Genomic DNA, 20,352 nt, shown 5'->3' on the forward strand with positions numbered 1-20,352 from the left:
TGGTCTGAATCGCTCTACACGCACGCACGCACACACACACACACACACACACACACACACACACACACACACACACACACACACATACACACACACACACACACATACACACACACACACACACACACACCACGACCCTCGTCTCGATTCCCCCCTCCATGTTAAAACATTTTAGTCATAACTTGACTAAATGTAAAAACGAACAGCCTCAGTGCTCCGTGTGCACAGTGGGACTTTTTTTGTTGAATTGCTTTCTTAAAGGGCCACAAAAGCCAGGCTTGTACGTTGGTAAGACCGTCCTTCCTTGGACACAACAGGCAGCCAAGGTGTTGATTTGTGCTATGTGCCCAAGTGGACGGATGATCTAATCCCATGTAAAAGCCAGGTAAGATCTGAGATAGTGAGCCCATAACCAAGTCACGAGAAGGAGCGCGCCTTTAACGCTTAAACTCTGGCTAGCGTCATGTAAAACTTACCAGGGCCTTCCCGATCGCCTGCAGAACATGAGATGGGGATCATCTGAGGCGTGGATCTTACATACTCTCACTGAAACAAAAAACAAGTCGCGTAAGGCGAAATTACTACATTTTGTCAAGCTGTGGAACTCACAGAATGAAACTGAACGTAGTCCGCCGCTAGTGCAAAAGGCAGTGCCTGTTTGGCGCGGTAGCGGTTGCGCTGTGCTTCATAGCACGCTTTACTGTACCTCTCTTCGTTTTAACTTTCTGAGCGTGTTTTTAATCCAAACATATCATATCTATGTTTTTGGAATCAGGAACCGACAAGGAATAAGATGAAATAGTTTTTAAAACGATTTCAGAATTTTTTTTTGATCATAATTTTTATATTTTATATTTTCAGAGCTTGGGTTTAATCCAAATATAACATATTTATTTGTTTTTGGAATCAGGAAATGATGTACAATAAGATGAACGTAAATTTGGATCGTTTTATATTAAAAAAAAAAAAATTACAATTTTCAGATTTTTAATGACCAAAGTCATAAATTAATTTTTAAGCCACCAAGCTGAAATGCAATACCGAAGTCCGGCCTTCGTTGAAGATTGCTTTACACAAATTGCAATCAATTTGATTGAAAAATGAGGGTGTGACAGTGCCGCCTCAACTTTTACAAAAAGCCGGATATGACGTCATCAAAGACATTTATCGAAAAAAAAACCCCGTCCGGGGATATCATACCTAGGAACTCTCTAGTAAAATTTCATAAAGATCGGTCCAGTAGTTTACTCTGAATCACTCTACACACACACACAGACACACACACACACACACACACACACACACACACACACACACACACACACACACACACACACACACACACACAGACACACACACACACACACACACACGCACATACACCACGACCCTCGTCTCGATTCCTCCCTCTACGTTAAAACATTTAGTCAAAACTTGACTAAATGTAGAAAAAAACACAATCACTCCTTACAGCATGCAAAACCCCTGTGGTGAGTTTTACATTTAAGCATTGACATCAGGTGAGGTTGAAATGCCAACCTTGGATTATAAACTATTATGTATTCTTCATTCTGAAAACACCACCAATTTATGTTTACATTTAGGAAAACCCATACGGAACGGATCTTACACTCAAGGTCTGAAACACCATAATCATTCCTCAAAACTAACCAATATGTAGACCTCACATACTACCAAAAACACTAAAACCACTCGTCAAAGTCAATCAATCGCAAACAGACAAAAAGATAATGAAGAACAAATTACCTTTATCGCAGACAAAATCAGGGACAGTTAGGGTACCGTTGAACAAACACATTCTTTCTGCATTTCCCCAACCTCGCTTTCGGAAGAATCCTTCTTTGCAGCCAATTGGAACACTGTAAGAAATCATCATCATCATCATCATCATCATCATCATCATCATCATCGGCAGCAGCAGCAGCAGCAGCAGCAGCAGCAGTAGTAGTAGCAAAGTCGTCATCATTATACCGTTGTCATTATCATCATCACACACACACACACACACACACACACACACACACACACACACACACACACACACACACACACACACACACACACAAACACTACTTCTACAATGACATGATGAACCTACACTTGGCCGGGGTAGATTTCAGTATCAGGCGACAGGAAGACTGTGTTCCCTGCAGTGGTGTTTAGCGAGCACTTCGTTCCGTGCTGAACGATCTCACACTTCTGGGCCACACATCTGCACACCCACAAGAAAAGATCGAGGTATTGCCTTGTAGCACACGATGCAGACACACACAAACAAGTGCAAATTCAACATTCATTAAAGAAGTGACAAAATGTTTAACACCCTTCCAAAAAGGAGAATATCTAGTCCAATCGTAGATATTTTTCTGTACAATTCTCATTGTCATCATTTTCACGAGTTTTCATTCATTACAAGCTGGGTAACAAAGAACATTGTCATCATGTTTACGAGTTTTCATTCACAACTAACCATTCGATCACTACTATTTACAACTGAAAACCGAGGGGGTGGAATACTGAGAGGGGCAGGGTGAGAGGGCGATGAAAATGTAATGGAGAGACACGTGTATCAATAAGATTAATCCGATCCTGCAAATACACAAACAAGAACAAACAAAAAACAGTGACCTATGACACACCATGCAATGAATATCTAATCATTATTGATCGTCTGCGTTGCAGGTTTGAATTGTGGGAGTGAAAGTGAAAGGGTTGGGGGGGGGGGAGTTTGATCATTGATGTGTGTGTGTGTGTGTGTGTGTGTGTGTGTGTGTGTGTGTGTGTGTGTGTGTGTGTGTGTGTGTGTGTGTGTGTATTGTGAGGGAGGTAGGGGGGGGGTTGTCAGGTTTTGGTGTGAATATAAAACACAATACCCACACCACACAACATCCTGGAGGAAAACACTCGCAGTCGCATCTGTCCGCACAATATATGCACCAGCAACAGAAAAGAGAGGTAATAATAGAAAAGGACTAATTTTTCCTTCCTGCTAATCCTTGTTCCCGATTCGATCGTCGCACGATAATCCACAGATCTGTTGTGAGATGTGAACGTTGACTGTGCAAGCAAATCACCTCGTTTGACATAAGACAATCCCATCGCTCGAATGCAAAATGTAGGCACTGTCGTCTCAAAGAGGCTAACTGCTGACTTCGCACGCCATTCTGTAGTCGGAACCTACAGAACTTTGCATCCTTAAACATATACTTATCTCAACAGTTTACGAACTCAAAACACAGAAAGTTGCTTTCACACGCCAGCTTTGATTGCAACAACGTGCTGGGGCCCCAAAACATGTATTATCAAACAGAACTCGTGTTTTAGTCTTCTTGCCAATCATGTGAACCCGGAAGTGTTGAGTACACCAAAAGGTTTTTGCAGAAATGTACTGTATGGGTCCCCAGCAGTCAGAAACTGCCGGATGCTAACTTGCATGTCTTGAGCATTTTGCATATAATTAGCCTAATTAGCATAAATTAGCATAATTCTTGAAAAGTCAATATCTCAGCAGCCCCTTGGCCGATTTCGACGATTTTTGAGTCGGTGTTGGGATTATTGATGACTCTGAATCAATTTATGATACTTCCAAATTCAAGATGGCCGCCACTTCCGGTTTAAACCGGAAATGGCCATATTCCACCTCCTAGTAGGCCTTTATTGGAAAAAAAATGAACTCGGTTAACTGCATATTGTTTTGAAACATTGTTCAAACGATATACAGAATATACTATATCTCTTAAAACATAGACTACTAGACTCCAAATTAATTCATGGTATGATTTGGTATTGGAAGAAAGGAGTGCATGAACCATTCCAAGCGAGATTAACATGACTGGCTAAATCACATCATCAACATAGTCAGCTGCATCCTCATCTGTTGTATCTCCTTCTTCTCCTTCACCAAACTCTGCATCGATGTCTTTGTCCATTTCTTGTTGGCTAAATCACATCATCAACATCGTCAGCGGCATCCTCATCCTCATCTGTTGTATCTCCTTCTCCTTCAGCAAACTCTGCATCGATGTCTTCGTCCATTTCTTGCTGTGCTTGTGGTGTGAGCGGGTTACAACATGTACCTTCACATCCTCCGCAGACGCAATAGCTGGTACAGGTCAGGCCTTCGGCTGCACAGCTGCATTTCACTGTTGTACACGGCGTTTCAGCTTTGCAGCCACAGCTGATAACATCCATCAGGGCAGGAGGAGCAACAGGGCTTGTGTCCAGGACTGGCATCACAACTTCCTCGCCTTCCTTTGCATCTCTGTTCAGAATGTTCCATCCGAAATTGGTGATCTCTACTGCTGGTGGGTGAGGACAGTCTGCTGCTTTCCAAAGTAGAACCTGTAGATGTGCTCGTTGTCCATGGAGGTGAGCATTGCGCTCTGTAGGAGGCAGTGTCTTCGGCGCTGGGGGCGTTTTGCGTTTTCTGTAGATGTCATATCTGGCGACGTTCACAGATGCCGACTTCTTCTGATTGTAGAGAGCCAGGAAGAAAGCCCTCACTGCCTCTTGTATCTGCAAGTCAGTGGCTCCCTCCTCTCCGATGAAGTGAAGCAGGTCACCAGGTACCACACTCATGGCCTTGAGCGCAGATACCTTACCTTTCCCTACAGGGTAAGAGGTAGTGTCACAACCTGAGAGAGCGTGTACGGCCAGGATGGAACGACACTGGTCACCCAGCTTATGTACTGTTGAATTGATATCCAGAACAGTTCCATTCCATTTCTCCATCTGCAGGCGGCAAGTAATGCCAGCCTTCCAGCACCAGAAGACTAAGAGCACAAACACATCAGTGTCATCACAGGGAATACGGATGGTTGCAGCACCTCGTCTGGCTGCATCTAACATGTACGAGATGAGAGAGACGTCAGTTTCATCATGAGTGACGATACTGTCTGCTCTGCTGACCATCTCTATGTGATCTCCAATGCTGTGAGTGCACAGGAGCTCTCCCAGCATTTTCTTGTTTGCTTTGTTCTTCATGACTTTGTCTCGGCTAGGTAGAGGAGTTGTCAGTGAGAGATGATACTTTGTAGAGGTCTCAACAGCTCTCCTCTGTCTCTCGTGGTCTTTGGCAGATATTTGATTGTACTGGTCAAAGATGACGTAAGTTTCAGTGATGTGCTGATGAAGCCGGCGTCCCATACTGGCTGCGAGGTCAGCACGTGGTAGATGAGCTGCGAGGCATCAACAAGTATGACATCTGGTGCTGGAGGATTGGGGTCAAGGATTCCAAGGCGCTGAACAAACACAGACTTGTTGCCTTTTCTGAGGAAACCATACTCATCAATGATGGAAGCAGGGACTGGACCAAGCTCATAGTTGAAGAGAGTGGATAGCTCGATATGTCTTTTGCTCCCCACCACGAGCAGGCGAGCGAATATAGCCTGCAGGTCACGTACGGTCTTTCCATTGACCTTCACGCCTTTCGGCATGAACTTCATTGTCACCACCTTCTTTTAAATGGGTGCATGAAATCACTTAGGTACTGATGAAGAGAACTTCGTGCTCATGTCTCTGCCAATCTCCAGTGCATCTTGCACATTCACCTTTTCATCTGCTATCTGGCCGTTTATGATATGGTTGAGGGTGGTCATCTCTGTGGTGAGTGGGTTGGAGTTTTCGTTCAACACTCTCAGAATATTGGCTCGGTCATCAGCGTCCAACTCTCGCCGTCGTTTGCCCTCTTCTTTGTGTGTTTTGTGTTTCTGTGTCTCATCTAGTCCTTCTGCATCATTGTACATCTCATCCATTGACTTGGAGAGAAGTGAGCAGATGCCAAAGGATTGGATCCATACGGCGACCTGCTCAGGGTTGGTAGAAATGCCTTTCATGCCACCTACTCCCTTCCCTTGCTCGATGCATGTCTGCTCCCCGAACATATCTGCACTCACAGCAGCTGCACCATCTGAGTGGCGGCACACATGGCTCCCGACGAGGAGGTCATTTTTGGCAGTATCAAGAATGTGGATACTACTTTCATATATTAATTGATAATCATTCTGCAGTTCATAAATGAGTTAACGTTATTTCAATTATTGCCCACTTGGAGCTGAAATACAGCCACTTCCGGTTTAAACCGGAAATGGTTGCCATCTTGAATTTGGAAATATCAAAAATGGATTCTGAATCATCAATTAACCACAAAACCACTCCACGATTGTCCAAATCGGCCAAGGGGCTGCTGAGATATTGACTTTTCAAGAATTATGCTAATTTATGCTTATTAGGCTAATTATGCAAATTGGGAAATATCAAAAATGGATTTGGAATCATCAATTAACCACAAAACCACTCCAAGATTGTCCAAATCGGCCAAGGGGCTGCTGAGATATTGACTTTTCAAGAATTATGCTAATTTATGCTAATTAGGCTAATTATGCAAATTGCTCAACATATGCAAGTTAGCACCCGGCAGTTTCTGACTCCTGGGGACCCATACAGTACATTTCTGCAAAAAACTCTTGGTGTACTCAACATTTCCGGGTTCACAAGAGGGATCAATAAGGCTGGCAAGAGGACTATTTCAAAGCATGGCTCCCTTTGTCAGTTTGTGGATTTTGCACTTTTTTCTCGCACTATCAAAATGACAACAAGTCGCGTAAGGCGAAAATACAACATTTAGTCAAGTAGCTGTCGAACTCACAGAATGAAACTGAACGCAATGCCATTTTTCAGCAAGACCGTATACTCGTAGCATCGTCAGTCCACCGCTCATGGCAAAGGCAGTGAAATTGACAAGAAGAGCGGGGTAGTAGTTGCGCTAAGAAGGATAGCACGCTTTTCTGTACCTCTCTTTGTTTTAACTTTCTGAGCGTGTTTTTAATCCAAACATATCATATCTATATGTTTTTGGAATCAAGAACCGACAAGGAATAAGATGAAAGTGTTTTTAAATTGATTTCGACAATTTAATTTTGATCAAAATTTTTATATTTTTAATTTTTAGAGCTTGTTTTTAATCCAAATATAACATATGTATATGTTTTTGGAATCAGAAAATGATGGAAAATAAGATGAACGTAAATTTGGATCGTTTTATAAATTTTTATTTTTTTTACAATTTTCAGATTTTTAATGACCAAAGTCATTAATTAATTTTTAAGCCACCAAGCTGAAATGCAATACCGAAGTCCGGGCTTCGTCGAAGATTACTTGACCAAAATTTCAACCAATTTGGTTGAAAAATGAGGGCGTGACAGTGGCGCCTCAACTTTCACGAAAAGCCGGATATGACGTCATCAAAGACATTTATCAAAAAAATGAAAAAAACGTTCGGGGATTTCATACCCAGGAACTCTCATGTCAAATTTCATAAAGATCGGTCCAGTAGTTTAGTCTGAATCGCTCTACACACACACACAGACAGACACACACACACACACACACACACACACACACACACACACGCACACACACACACACACGCACATACACCACGACCCTCGTCTCGATTCCCCCCTCTACGTTAAAACATTTAGTCAAAACTTGACTAAATGTAAAAACGATGTTTGGTGGTTTGTTGACAGACCAGCTTTTTTGTCGGTCCTCGGGGGGCATATCGGCTTTTGTTTCATATATATTGACCGCGGCCTTCGGCCTTGGTCAATAAATATGAAATAAAAGACGATATGCTCCCCCTCGGACCGACAAAAAAGCTTGTATGTCAACAACCCATCAAACATCTTATACTGTCCATAATGTGACAAATCGACGTGTTGAATGGGTTTGAGCTTGTATGTGATTTTCAAAGTAGAAGCCAATCATGCAGGCTGATTATTTGATGGTGGAACCATCGCGGCTTTGGATTCGTGTCTCCGAGGACAACGATTGTAAGCATTCACCTCAAAGACCCAATCAATATTGATAATTACCCCGGCGACTCATGGTCAATTTGCAACTCATCTCTGTAATCGCAAAATCCACAACGAAAGTCATAATCACTCAAAAGAAAAGGAATATGCGCAACACTTGCGGAACTCGCAAATATGATGGCTGCTTTGTACATTTTTAGACTTGAAGAAAAGCGACGAACAAGGTACGTTTGATGTCACAGACAAGTATGACGTGTTATCTCAAACTTCTGACACGCTTTGGGGCCCTGAATTGCATTCTAAAAACGAAAGGCACAGTAAGCCTCCCGTAAACCATTACAGATACTGTCAGGCTTTTACACACAGTACAAACACCCTTTCATTTAAACACTCACCAATTGAGAACATCCTAAGTGCCCTACGTAAAGAGCGAACAATTTTCAAAGAATTTATTTTTGCTTTGGTTTATCTTACCCCTGAGCCATCGTGAACTCGTGTGATCCAGTTTCCCTTTTTCACAATGTAGTCGTCAGTTAGTAATTTGAATGCGACTCGATGTGAGCTTATCTGCAATAGCGCATAGCACGTTATTATGCACGAAACAAACGGCTGTGGTTCACAAGAACTCTAGCGATGGCTTTTGACTGTTGAGAGGAACTGGCGATGTGCATAAACCGTCGTCTGCTACGACCCTTGCGTGACCCTGCTTCCGGGCTTTTCTTTTTTTTAAACGTTCACAACTTCGAATTGTACTGATCTTGTCTTGATGAAAAAAGAATTCTTTTATGATTAAAGAATGTTTGTGTAACAAGCTGTCAATTTATTATTTAGATTTTAAAAGTTAGGTCTAGCGCAAAAACGCACCACGGTCCAAAAACATTCTGATAATCATCGGACCACGGCTATCGCCAGTTTAGAATGAGACCCGAAGGGAAGTAACTCATTTTTGACCTGAGTTCAGGATGGGTCCAAAAAGTGCAGGAGACAATCTGCAAAATTAATTCTTTAAAAATTGCTCGCTGTGCACCTAGGATGTTCCCGTTTGGTGAGCGTTCAAATGGAAGGGTGTTTGTACTGTGTGTAAAAGCCTAACAGTATCTGTGATGGTTTACGGGAGGCTTACTGTGCCTTTAAGTTCAGGCTAGAGATCCCCGTCTGTTATTGTGCGTACTTTGGCTTATCATACAAAATGATGAAAAAAACGATGTTTGGTGGCTTGTTGAAAAGCTTTTTTGGTTGGTTCTCTGAGAGCATATCGCTTTCAGATTTCATATTTATCAACCTCGGCCTTCTGCCTTGGTCAATAAAGAAGAAACCGAAGACAACAAAAAAAGTTGGTCTGCCAACAAGCCACCAAACATCTTACAATATCTTCACGCCAAACTGAGCTGCACTGACCTTAACCTCAATAAAAATATGAATACGATCAAGGAGAGATCCAGAATACCCCTTTCAAATGCTAAATTTTAACAGCTTCTGGGGTCCCTGTCCCCAAGAACCCCCACCTGGCCAGCCCCTCTCTCATCCTGGAAGCCCTTTCCTCTCACACAATAGGTACAGCCCTAAACTCTCACCTCGGCACAGACGGCTGCCACCGTCCGGAGGAGCAGCTGACTTGAGCAGGGCCTTGCAACGTGAACCCTTTCTGACACGTGACCTTGGCACGAGAGCGGGGCGAGACGAAACCAGGGAGGCTGGCGTTGATGTCTTCCGCGTAGTGCACGTTTCCATCTTCCACACTCAGCTGTGGACAGACACTCCGCTCTGCCAGGGAATGCATAAGTCAAGTGTATGCTGGGAATACAGATCTGCATACTGCAATGTGTAGGTGGATGTCAAAACCTACTTGCAATATGCATTTATGACCAGACTTTCATATTTGACCCAGATCGAGACAGTAATTGTTGTACGAGAACGTCCAAGCGGTCAAGTCAAACGATGACATTCGAGATCTGTGTGTGTGTGTGTGTGTGTGTGTGTGTGTGTGTGTGTGTGTGTGTGTGTGTGTGTGTGTGTGTGCGTGTGCGTGTGTGTGTGTGTGTGTGCATGTGTGTGTGTTTGTGTGTGTGTCTATGTGTGTGTGTGTGTGTATGTGTGAGTGTGCGTTTGTGCGTGCGTGCGTGCGTGTGTGTATGTGTGTGTGTATGTGTGTGTGTGTATGCGTGCGTGTGTGCGTGCGTGCGTGTGTGTGTGTGTGTGTGTGGATGCGCACACTATCTGCTTATTCATAACATTTTGTTCGAAATTAGTCTCGAAAATAGTCTCTCTCTCTCTCTCTCTCTCTCTCTCTCTCTCTCTCTCTCTCTCTCTCTCTCTCTCTCTCTCTCTCTCTCTCTCTCTCTCTCTACGTGTACGTGCCCCCAATCAATTCTGTGTATTACAGAGAAACGGACATTTCGAATGGCATAGCTGTCATTGAACATTGCATGATGGATATTATACAAGACTGTGGTGACCTCCCTTTTATATTAATTGGTGATTTAAATGCCAGAACAAGTTCGAGAAATGCGGTGCACAAAACACTTCTCGATGAGAATCTCGACATTTTTTCGATACACGAGGATTACGTAGAAAAAGACTGTGTGAAACGGAACTCAAAAGACAAAGAACTGAACGAATATGGTAAATGTTTACTCAGTGTCTGCGAACAGTTCGATCTGAAAATTTTGAACGGTGGCCAGGGTGACGAGCGTGGGAATTTCACATATATATCCACCTCGGGTTGTAGTGTGATTGACTATATTATTGTCTCCAGACTCCTCCTTGATTTGCACATCAGAGTGCACGTAGCGGAAAAAATTGAGTCAAAACATATGCCTGTCGAGTGCTACATTCAAATACAAAGTGAAATACATGAGTTGGATAGAAAACAACCAGGGACGTATAGAATTGACAAACTCGTTTGGTGCCCAGATAAAAGGGAAGAATTTATGGCATGTGTAATTTCTGAAGAGGTAAAACACTGTTTTATTGAAGCAGAAAGCAAAATAGACATGGATGTAAATGCCTCGATTAGAAAGTTTACAGAAGGACTGCTTATAGCTGGCGAATGCATGAAAAAAAGTATAACAATAGGAAAAGAACGTAAACAGGCATGGTTTGATTTTGAATGCAAAGAGAAGAGGCAAGCTGTAAGACATGACTTACGAAATGTCCACAACGGTAATTTAGACAAACTTGTGTACACACAAAACAGAAATGAGTACAACGAACTTAACAGATGCAAAAAAGTTGCCCACAGACAAGCAACAATTGAACTGTTGCAAAAAAGTGGCAAAGATCCTAAAACATTCTGGAGAACCATAAGGTCTTTATCAAGGAAAACAACTAATGCTAACACAATAGAAACTGAACAATGGTATGAACACTTTTACAATGTATTCAACACATTCACAGAAACGGACGCAAACAATACTACTGCTGACGAAGCACAAGAGGTAGTAGATGACAATGAACTAGAGACTACCCAGATGCTGGAATATGACATAACAGAAACAGAGGTTTACGAAGCCATACGAGCATTAAAAAATGGTAAAGCTGCAGGACCAGATGGTGTTATTAGTGAGCTTTTCAAAAATTCAGCTTTTCATGTTGTACCATTCCTAGCCCGGTTCTTCAACAAACTGTTTACATCAGGTTCATATCCTGAAGACTGGTCTGAATCCATCATTCACCCTCTTCATAAAAAAGGGGATATTAACAATCCAGACAATTATAGAGGCATATCATTACTTAATATTTGCAGCAAACTATACAGCTTTATCATAAACAAAAGACTAACTAGCTGGGTAGAATCCAACAACCTATTAAATGAAAGTCAAGCTGGCTTTCGTAAAAAGTACAGTACGACCGATCATATTTTTACTCTATTTGCTATGGTACAAAGACAGTTACTGTCACACAAAAAACTATACGTTGCTTTTATTGACTTCAAGAAGGCCTTCGACTCAGTAGACCGTACAAAGCTGTGGAAGGTGTTGCAAAGCAAAGGAATAAAAGGTAAAATGTACCAAGCCATACTTAGTATGTACAACGTTGTTAAAGCAAAAGTTAGGGCAGGAGCAGAGGTCACTGACCTTTTCATGTGTCCGAGAGGCCTGAAGCAGGGAGAAATAAATAGTCCAATTTTGTTCTCACTTTTCATTAACGAATTGGCGGACGAAATCAAGCGAAAAGGACGACACGGTATACAACTTATCCCAGATTTTATTGAGATATTGATTCTCATGTTCGCAGATGACGTTATTTTGATTTCCGACACTGTGTGTGGGTTACAGAACCAGATAAACGTGCTATACCAAACTGCTTGTAATCTTGGCTTGACTGTTAATTTAGAAAAATCTAACATAGTTATCTTCAGAAATGGTGGTCACATTGCAGCGATTGAAAAATGGATGTATGGCAATATCGAAATGGAAACTGTGAACATGTATAAATACTTAGGAATTTACTTTTCTACAAGGTTGACATTTTCTCACACGCTGAACGATTTAGCGCTGCGTGCAAGAAAGGGTGTGATTGGTATCTTTAAGGTACTGTGGACTCTAGGAGAAAGATCACCAAACATATTCTATAAACTATTCGACTCCCAGATCCAGCCCATGCTCAATTATGCGGCAGAAGTCTGGGGCCTTGATGCAGACCATTCACCTATCGAAAAGGTGCATCTGTTTGCCCTTAAGAGGTTTCTGAACACAAGCATGAAAACACCAAACACACTTGTGTATGGAGAAACTGGCAGACACCCGTTATTTGTCAACACGTTTGTTAAGTCCATACGATTTTGGTTGCGCATCCTGAAAATGCCTAGTCAGTCGATTGCCACAAAAAGCTTATAAAATGTTGCTTTATTTACATGAACAAAATAAAAGAACATGGGCGTCATCAGTTTGCTATGTGCTGTACAAATACGGCTTTGACCAAGTTTGGATTCAACAAGGCGTTGGAAATGAAAATGCGTTCATAACGGAATTCAAGAACAGACTAGTCACATTATACAAGCAAGAGTGGATAGAAACAGTACAAAGTAAAGAACGATTCCTTTTCTATAGCACTTTCAAGTCAGCCTTATCTATGTCTTCATACTTAAATGACCTGAAGCACGTCAAAGCAAGAAACTGCCTGATTAGGTTAAGACTTGGTGTCTCGCCACTCAAAGTACATCGATTACGACACACTCGGTCGTCAACTGCTGAAGATTACTTGTGTCCATTCTGCGCAAACGAGACCGAAGATGAAATTCACTTTGTTTTGAAATGTCCAAAATATGCTGGTATTCGCGAGTACTACATACCTGCAAAATATTACAACCGCCCATCAAGCTTTAAACTGGCGCTACTTCTAGCGACACCAAACAGATCAATATTACTTAGACTTGCAACCTTCATCATGAACGCGTTTAAAATACGCAGTGAGTGGGGACAGTGAATATGAGATATTGCACGATCTTGTTTTATGTGTATGCTATTTTTGCTGCTTTCTGTCGATTGCTTAAAAAACAGTAATAAAGTTTTGTCTTTTTTGAAAACGTTAATGTGATGCTATGTATCAGAGATGCAACGATTATGCATATAACTGCTTGCAGATTTGCGTGTGAAAGGGCATGTGAAGGGATAGATGGAGTGATGAATAGATGGATGACGGATGAATGGTTGGACAGTCAGACGGTTGATTAGATGGATGGAGGACAGAGGGACACGAGATGGATAGAAGGATGGATGGATGGATGGCTGGCTGGATGGATGGATGGATGGATGGATGGACGGAAAGAGGACAGAGAGACATGAGTGAAGTGCGACAGAGACTGGATTTTGTGCTGATGCTTACTGTCCTTTTCCAAACGTTTTGCTGTTGAAAATGCCTGTTTCCACAGTCGTCATGTCGACTGTCATTACGATGATGATGATTTATTTTAGTATGATTAATATTACAATGATTATTTTTCATGAAGCATGAATGATGAAAATGTGTACACCCCGAATTGAAATGGGCCCAAGGCCCAATCAATAAACCATCCAATAAACCATCCAGACTCTCTCTCTCTCTCTCTCTCTCTTTCTCTTTAAGCCTTAAATATGTATTCTGATTTAAATCAGTTTTTTACTACATGGTATAATGAGGTTTACAAGACGATGGAATCTTTCACAAAATAAGCAATTCTAACCTTATGGAACACACTTGTAATAGCATTTAACAGCATTATAGGGGCCCAAGGACTGTTATGCCGGGGTGGAAGTAGAGATAAGCGCCGACTTCCCAAGAAATGCTCCATATGGCTTCGTGTTTCCAAACACCTCTGACAGTCAATGATCCAGCTCCTGGCCTTCACGTGGCGGGCCCTGTCTTCGACTAGCAGGAGAAGGGATGCAGGCGGGTCACTGGCGCCTTAAAACCAGCTGCTTCGGGCAGATGGGGCTCGTTAACCTTGGATGGTCGCTCATCTGGGAGAAGGACAACTCCGATCTCAAAACCCGCACTGCCTTGTGTGCGCCTTGGGAAAGGCAAAGGCTACGAGAAGGAAAACTTCGACGTCAAACCCGGGTAGAGTGGACTCGACAGCCCAGCAAGGCAGCTACTCTTGGGGAGGAGGCAACCCTGAGTAAGAACCTCAACCACCGAAGACGGAAGACAGCAGCCAACTTGGCGTGGGAAGATAATCGGCTGTCTACGCTTCCACGATAATATGGCCGTGCAATTATAACATCGAACGCAGAAGAAGAAACAGCATTAGATTACACAGTTCGCTTAATGGCACAGTAAGCCTCCCGTAAACCATCACAGATACTGCCAGGCTTTTAAACACAGTACAAACACCCTTTCATTTAAACATTCACCGCTTGAGAACATCTTAGGTGCCCTCCGTAAAGAGCGAGCAATTTTCAAAGAATTTATTTGTGCGTGGTTTATCTTACCCCTGAGCTATCGTGAACCCGTGTGATCCAGTTTCCTTTTTTTCACAATGTAGTCGTCAGTTTGATTTCCAATGCGACTCGCTGTAAGCTTATTGGCAATAGCACGTTATTATGTACCTCTGAATCTAAACGCACCAAACGGCTGTGATTCACATGAACTCTACCGATGGCGTATGTCTGTTCAGAGGAACTGGCGATAGGCATTACCGTCGTCTCCTACGAGAACCACGACCTTGCGTGACCCTGCTTCCGGGCTTTTCTTTTTTGAAACTTTATTATTTAAATTTTAAAAGTTAGGTCTAGCGCCAAAACGCACCGTCCGATTTTGGTTATCAGACAATCCGCAAAATTAATTCTTTGAAAATTGCCCGCTCTTTACGTAGGGCACCTAGGATGTTCAAACGCAGTGGGTGTGTAAATGAAAGGGTGTTGTAAAAGCCTGACAGTATCTGTGATGGTTTACGGGAGGCGTACTGTGCCTTTGAATGGCTATTTAGCACAAACGAGTTTTCGTGGTTATCAAACCCCCGAGCCGTGCGCGCAAAACTTAATCTACACAGACACAGCAACTAACAGTAACAAATGGTTGAAATCTCAGTCAACCAGCATTTAAAAAAAGCCAAAGTTGTATCGTTTTAAGTAGCCCTCTTCCCCGCCATCAATTCAAAAGAGCTGCAAGTTGCATGCACCGGTCGGTCGACCCATTCACCCTGTTTGCTTGACATACATCCGGGCTCCCTACTTTCAAACTGGTAAAACTTCGAACTGTACTGACATTGTTTTGATGATAAAAGAATTCTTTGGTGGTTTTTTTTTGTCACAATGTTTGTGTAACAAGCTGTCAATTTATTATTTAGATTTTAAAAGTTCGGTATCGCGCCATAACGAGGCTTCCGATTGGTTAGAATAGAAATCCGTCTGTCCATGCAAAACATGTTTTTTAAATGCTCGCCCTTTATTGAGGGCACCTAGGGTGTTCTCCAGCAGTAAGTGTTTACACGAAAGGGTGTCTGTACTGTGTGTAAAAGCCTGAGAGTGTCCGTGGCCAACAACTGATGGTTTACGGGAGGCGGAGGGTGGCCTTAAAGAACAGCGAATTGCTGAATTAAAACAAAACATGTATTTAACAATTTCGTACTCACCACATTTGACTCTTTCTCCAATTTGAACCCAAGCGCCTTGTTCACACCGAAATGTCGTCTGCAGAATCTTGCCGGAAGTGACGTATTCCTCGTCACACTCCAACACCACGTGATCCGACGCTCTGTGTTTGACGCGGGTGAAGGGTATAAAAGCGTTTGGCAGGTCAGAGCACCGCGCAGGAAATACTGCGATAAAACAGAAAATGTTTCAAACAGTGTTTTATTCATATTCATGTATTGCAAAGCCATGGAATCCAGTATACAACAAAGAAGCATAACAACTGTAACTTATAAATGTGCTCTTAGAAACAACACGGTAATGTGAACAGAATTTCGAATAAAAAATGAAAATAACAGACACAAATAGTTAAAGATAATTCAAAGAAAAGTTTGAACAATCCGAATCAGAGGGACATGGGTGAACCGAGTGGCTGCATCTACTCATTATCTTGTTATTGATTGCCCTGCTAAGTTTTCACTGCAATAGGCTGAATATGTTAAGACAAGTGTTGTCTGATGAGTGTTTGTCTGTGCACTTATTTGACCGCAGGGTCGATATATTTGTGAACGTAACGTTTTGTTTTGTCAATAATTACTTGAAACGTTCCAACAACATACCTTTCTTGTTTTTGTATTCTACTTATTGTCCATTTCGGACGATATAATAATTATATAAACCCAATTTTGACACATTTCCAAAAAATATCATTAAATATCTGATGCACTTACATTAAATTGGTTTGCTTTTGTGAAATATTTGATTCTTAAATGTTTCTAATTAACATAACATGTACGAGGGTAATTTTAACACATAATCCAAATATTTTCAAAAAAAAAGGTATATTATTGGATTTCGCAAAAAGTTTTGCTCTTTGAGACACCAACACACTTTTGGGTGGGGTTGGAAACACACTTCCAGGTAGAAAACGGTTCATGGGAAACAACTCATCCTTTCTGGCCTATTTAGCAAACTGGCAGTGGAAACGATTGCCTCCCTTTACCTGTCTCTGGTGTCTGTGAATTTTTTTTAATACATTTTTCTTCCTACCGCCAGAATACTGGTGCTATGTCGTGACGCTCACGTAGCTTATTTCTCGTTTGGAATACTCTTGGTCGAGGCGTTACGTTCAATTTCAAGTCTAAAAACACATGTTGTTAAGTTAGTTCTTTAAGTCATTTCTACAGGTTTCCATTATGTTTGTAGACCTCTCCTTATTTGAAAATTTTTTTTTTTTAATTACATGTGTGTCGAATTTTTCTTCAACGATATGGAAGAGGAAACACATTGACAAAAAACAAAAACCTCCAAAACAAACATAAGTTAAGAAAAGCAACAACAACAACAACAACAACAACAACAACAACAACAAGGTGCATTACCACAGGTAGGCGGGTCCTTGTTCCAGGTAGCGGTGTTAGTGGTGGTGTTAGTCTTGCACTTGATGTTCCGGGGACCGTGACGTACCCTGCCATCCGTGCAGCGAAACTCCAGCTTGTACATACCTGTGTCCAATCAAGCGCGCAACTTTAACGCAATCGTTGATTGTTTGGGTAAGATTTTTTTAATATTTTTTGTTCGTAAAACCAACAGAAATATGAAACGATTTCCTTTGCGTTAAAACTCAAAAAGAACGTTGTCTCCTTGATATAGATTTAAGATAAGGATCAGATATCATATAGTCCTGTGAGGTTACTCTCGTGGAAATTCGGGTTACTTCGTGTGGCCAGCTTCGCGAAGTATACTTCGCGTCGTCGACTTCGCCCAATTAAGGACAGGCTTTATCTGAACTGTTCGCCAGTATCTCGGTTACCTCCCCATTCGCCCCCGCCTAACTCGCCCCTTCTCATCTCGCCCCTTCCGAACTCGCGCCTTCCGAACTCGCCCCCAATGATCTTGAGTTTTGCAATAGAGGCGATTCGTCTGTCTCAGGCACGAGAAACCTGTTTTTCAACACACACACACCCACACTCACACACACACACACACACACACGTACACACACACGCACGCACGCACGCACGCACACACGCACGCACGCACACACACACACACACACACAGCACACACACACACACACACACACACACACGCGCGCGCGAGCACACACGCACGCACACAATATAGTACAGAACACAGACAGTTTATGGCTTTGTCAGTTTATGACGTTGACACAAACAAATACACAGACATACTGTGTACTTGCTTAAAGGTAATTAAAAATTCGAATATTGTAGCAGTTGATGACATTATATGTGACCCTCCACTCCACGAAATGAGTCGCATGTCACCTCGCGCGGTTCTGCGCTAGGCTTAATATAAGTCCGGGGAGTGTCTGGTAACAGTGTGAGGGTCACCTTAGTCACAGGCTTATAACTCAAACAGTTTTCGCTCTTTTCTGAAACGTTTTTCACCACTGGATAGAGCATAAAAAACTATTTGGGAGCATATATAATTATGAAAATCATGCAAAGGTGACATGCGACTCATTCCGTGGTGGAGGGTCACATATATATACATTGCTTTTGTCACGTACACACATATACTGTAAAAGGAAAAGTTACAAATGCGAATGTCCTAGTTCAACAGGTGACTGCATTTGCCACAAAGGTAACATTAATTGAAATTTGTTATAATCTGTTTTGCACGAGAAACGTCAAAAGTCAACTTCATCGCATGGGATACGGTCAACTCAGGTAAAACTCAGGTAAACGTGTCATTTTGTAAACCTGTTTTGCACGAGAAACGTCAACTTCATCGCACGGAATAGACGGGGGCGAGTTGGCACTGCTTGCAGGGGCGAGATGGCACCCTTGACAGTTTGAAAGCAAGTAGACCGTGAAGTCAGCGACTGCGAAGCGGGGGGAGATGGGCGGGGGCGAGTCGGTACCTCGCCAGTATCTCACTATGCCTAACGGGCAATATACATAATTATAGTATCCAAGTGTCAAGAACTCCGAAGAGCAGCAATAGCTCATTAGATACATGCTTACCTCTCTTGGTGTAGCGGGGATGGATAATCATGTGCTCTGAAACATTCGGTGTCTTGCATGGCCATTCTGAAAGCAACACACATGCAGCGAAATATGAATTATACATTCTCTTTCAACCTGCGTATAGATATGTGTGTGTGTGTGTGTGTGTGTGTGTGTGTGTGTGTGTGTGTGTGTGTGTGTGTTTGTGTGTGTGTGTGTGTGTGTGTGTGTGTGTGTGTGTCAGTGTGTGTGTGTCAGTGTGTGTGTGTGTGAATGGGGTGCTCCCTGTTTATAGTGCCGTGGGGACTACCAAACGTATGTGCATGCGAACTCAATCCATCAAATTCATCAATCAATCCATTCGTGTGTCCATCAATCCATCCATCAATGCATTAATCAAATCATCTATTCATCCATAAATCCTACAATGTATCTATTTATCAGTTCATCCATTATTTAATCGATCCATTGATTAATCCATCACTCTACCAATCCATCTATCTATCCACCCATCCATATATCCATCCATCCACCTGATTACAACACTCTGCTGCACGTCTCATTTTCAGAGCACAGCATCGACAACCCTGCACTCCTCTCATGAAAGAACTTCACTGGCTTCCTGTATCTGAACGTATTAGGTATAAAGCTGCCTGCTTCTGCTACAATATCATCTCTGAATCGGCACCTGCCTATCTTTCTGAACTGGTCTCTCTCTACACTCCCTCTCGCACCCTTCGTTCTTCTGATGATGCTCGACTTCTCTGTCAAGGTCGCTTTAAACGCAAGGCTCATGGCTTCCGCACGTTTTCGTATTATGGACCTCAGTTATGGAATTCACTCCCCTTTCAATTACGTCACTCTCCATCCATTTCATCTTTTAAGTCCAATTTGAAAACTCACTTGTTCCAACAACACTACGGATAGTTCCTTAGTATAGAGTCTGGGGATGTGAGATGTGCATGATGTGTTGTTTGAATCTGACAGTGATTGTATGATTTTTGTATACATGTATTGTTGTCCCGCGCTTTGAACTTTTGATAAGGCGCTTTATAAATGCCCGTTATCCCAGCGAAGCTGGAGGTATCCCGTGAACGCTATACTGTAATCGACTTGAGAAATGTGCATACCGAATAATACATGATAAAGAAGGATTCTTTGTGCCCGGCTACGTGCTACAGTTGGAGATGGAAGTTCACCAAAAAGTGGGACCATACTAACAAAAATACGGTGGGTGCAATAGTCGCCCCCATTTTTTCAGCAAACGCCACCCAAGGCCGCTTTGGACGGGTAGAAATTCCGTAGTTTCCAAGTCTATGGATAAAGCTCGCGTAAGAAGAATACGTCACGGTCGAAAGTCTTTGACGTCAATTAATGCATCATGACGTCATGTCTCCCTGTTGTCTTTCTCTCTCGCGCAGTGTGTGTGTGTTTGTGTTCATTTTGTGCACATGTGTTAGTGTTACTGTTTGTCACTGTGTGTGTGTGTGT

At 42.4% G+C, this 20,352-nt stretch overlaps 1 protein-coding gene across 1 annotated transcript; it reads right to left on the reverse strand.

Moving 5' to 3' along the window:
• Positions 1-472: 472 nt before the first annotated feature.
• Positions 473-18,945, reverse strand: LOC138957799 (E-selectin-like; the record flags this gene model as incomplete). Its single annotated transcript, XM_070328852.1, has 7 exons — positions 473-546; positions 1,768-1,880; positions 2,120-2,233; positions 9,410-9,599; positions 15,889-16,074; positions 17,269-17,391; positions 18,880-18,945. Coding segments are annotated over 7 exons (866 nt in total), but the record flags the coding sequence as incomplete, so codon positions are not given.
• Positions 18,946-20,352: the final 1,407 nt, after the last annotated feature.

This window comes from Littorina saxatilis, unplaced genomic scaffold (genome assembly GCF_037325665.1).
Source record: "Littorina saxatilis isolate snail1 unplaced genomic scaffold, US_GU_Lsax_2.0 scaffold_293, whole genome shotgun sequence".
Classification (NCBI taxonomy): Eukaryota; Metazoa; Mollusca; class Gastropoda; order Littorinimorpha; family Littorinidae; genus Littorina; species Littorina saxatilis.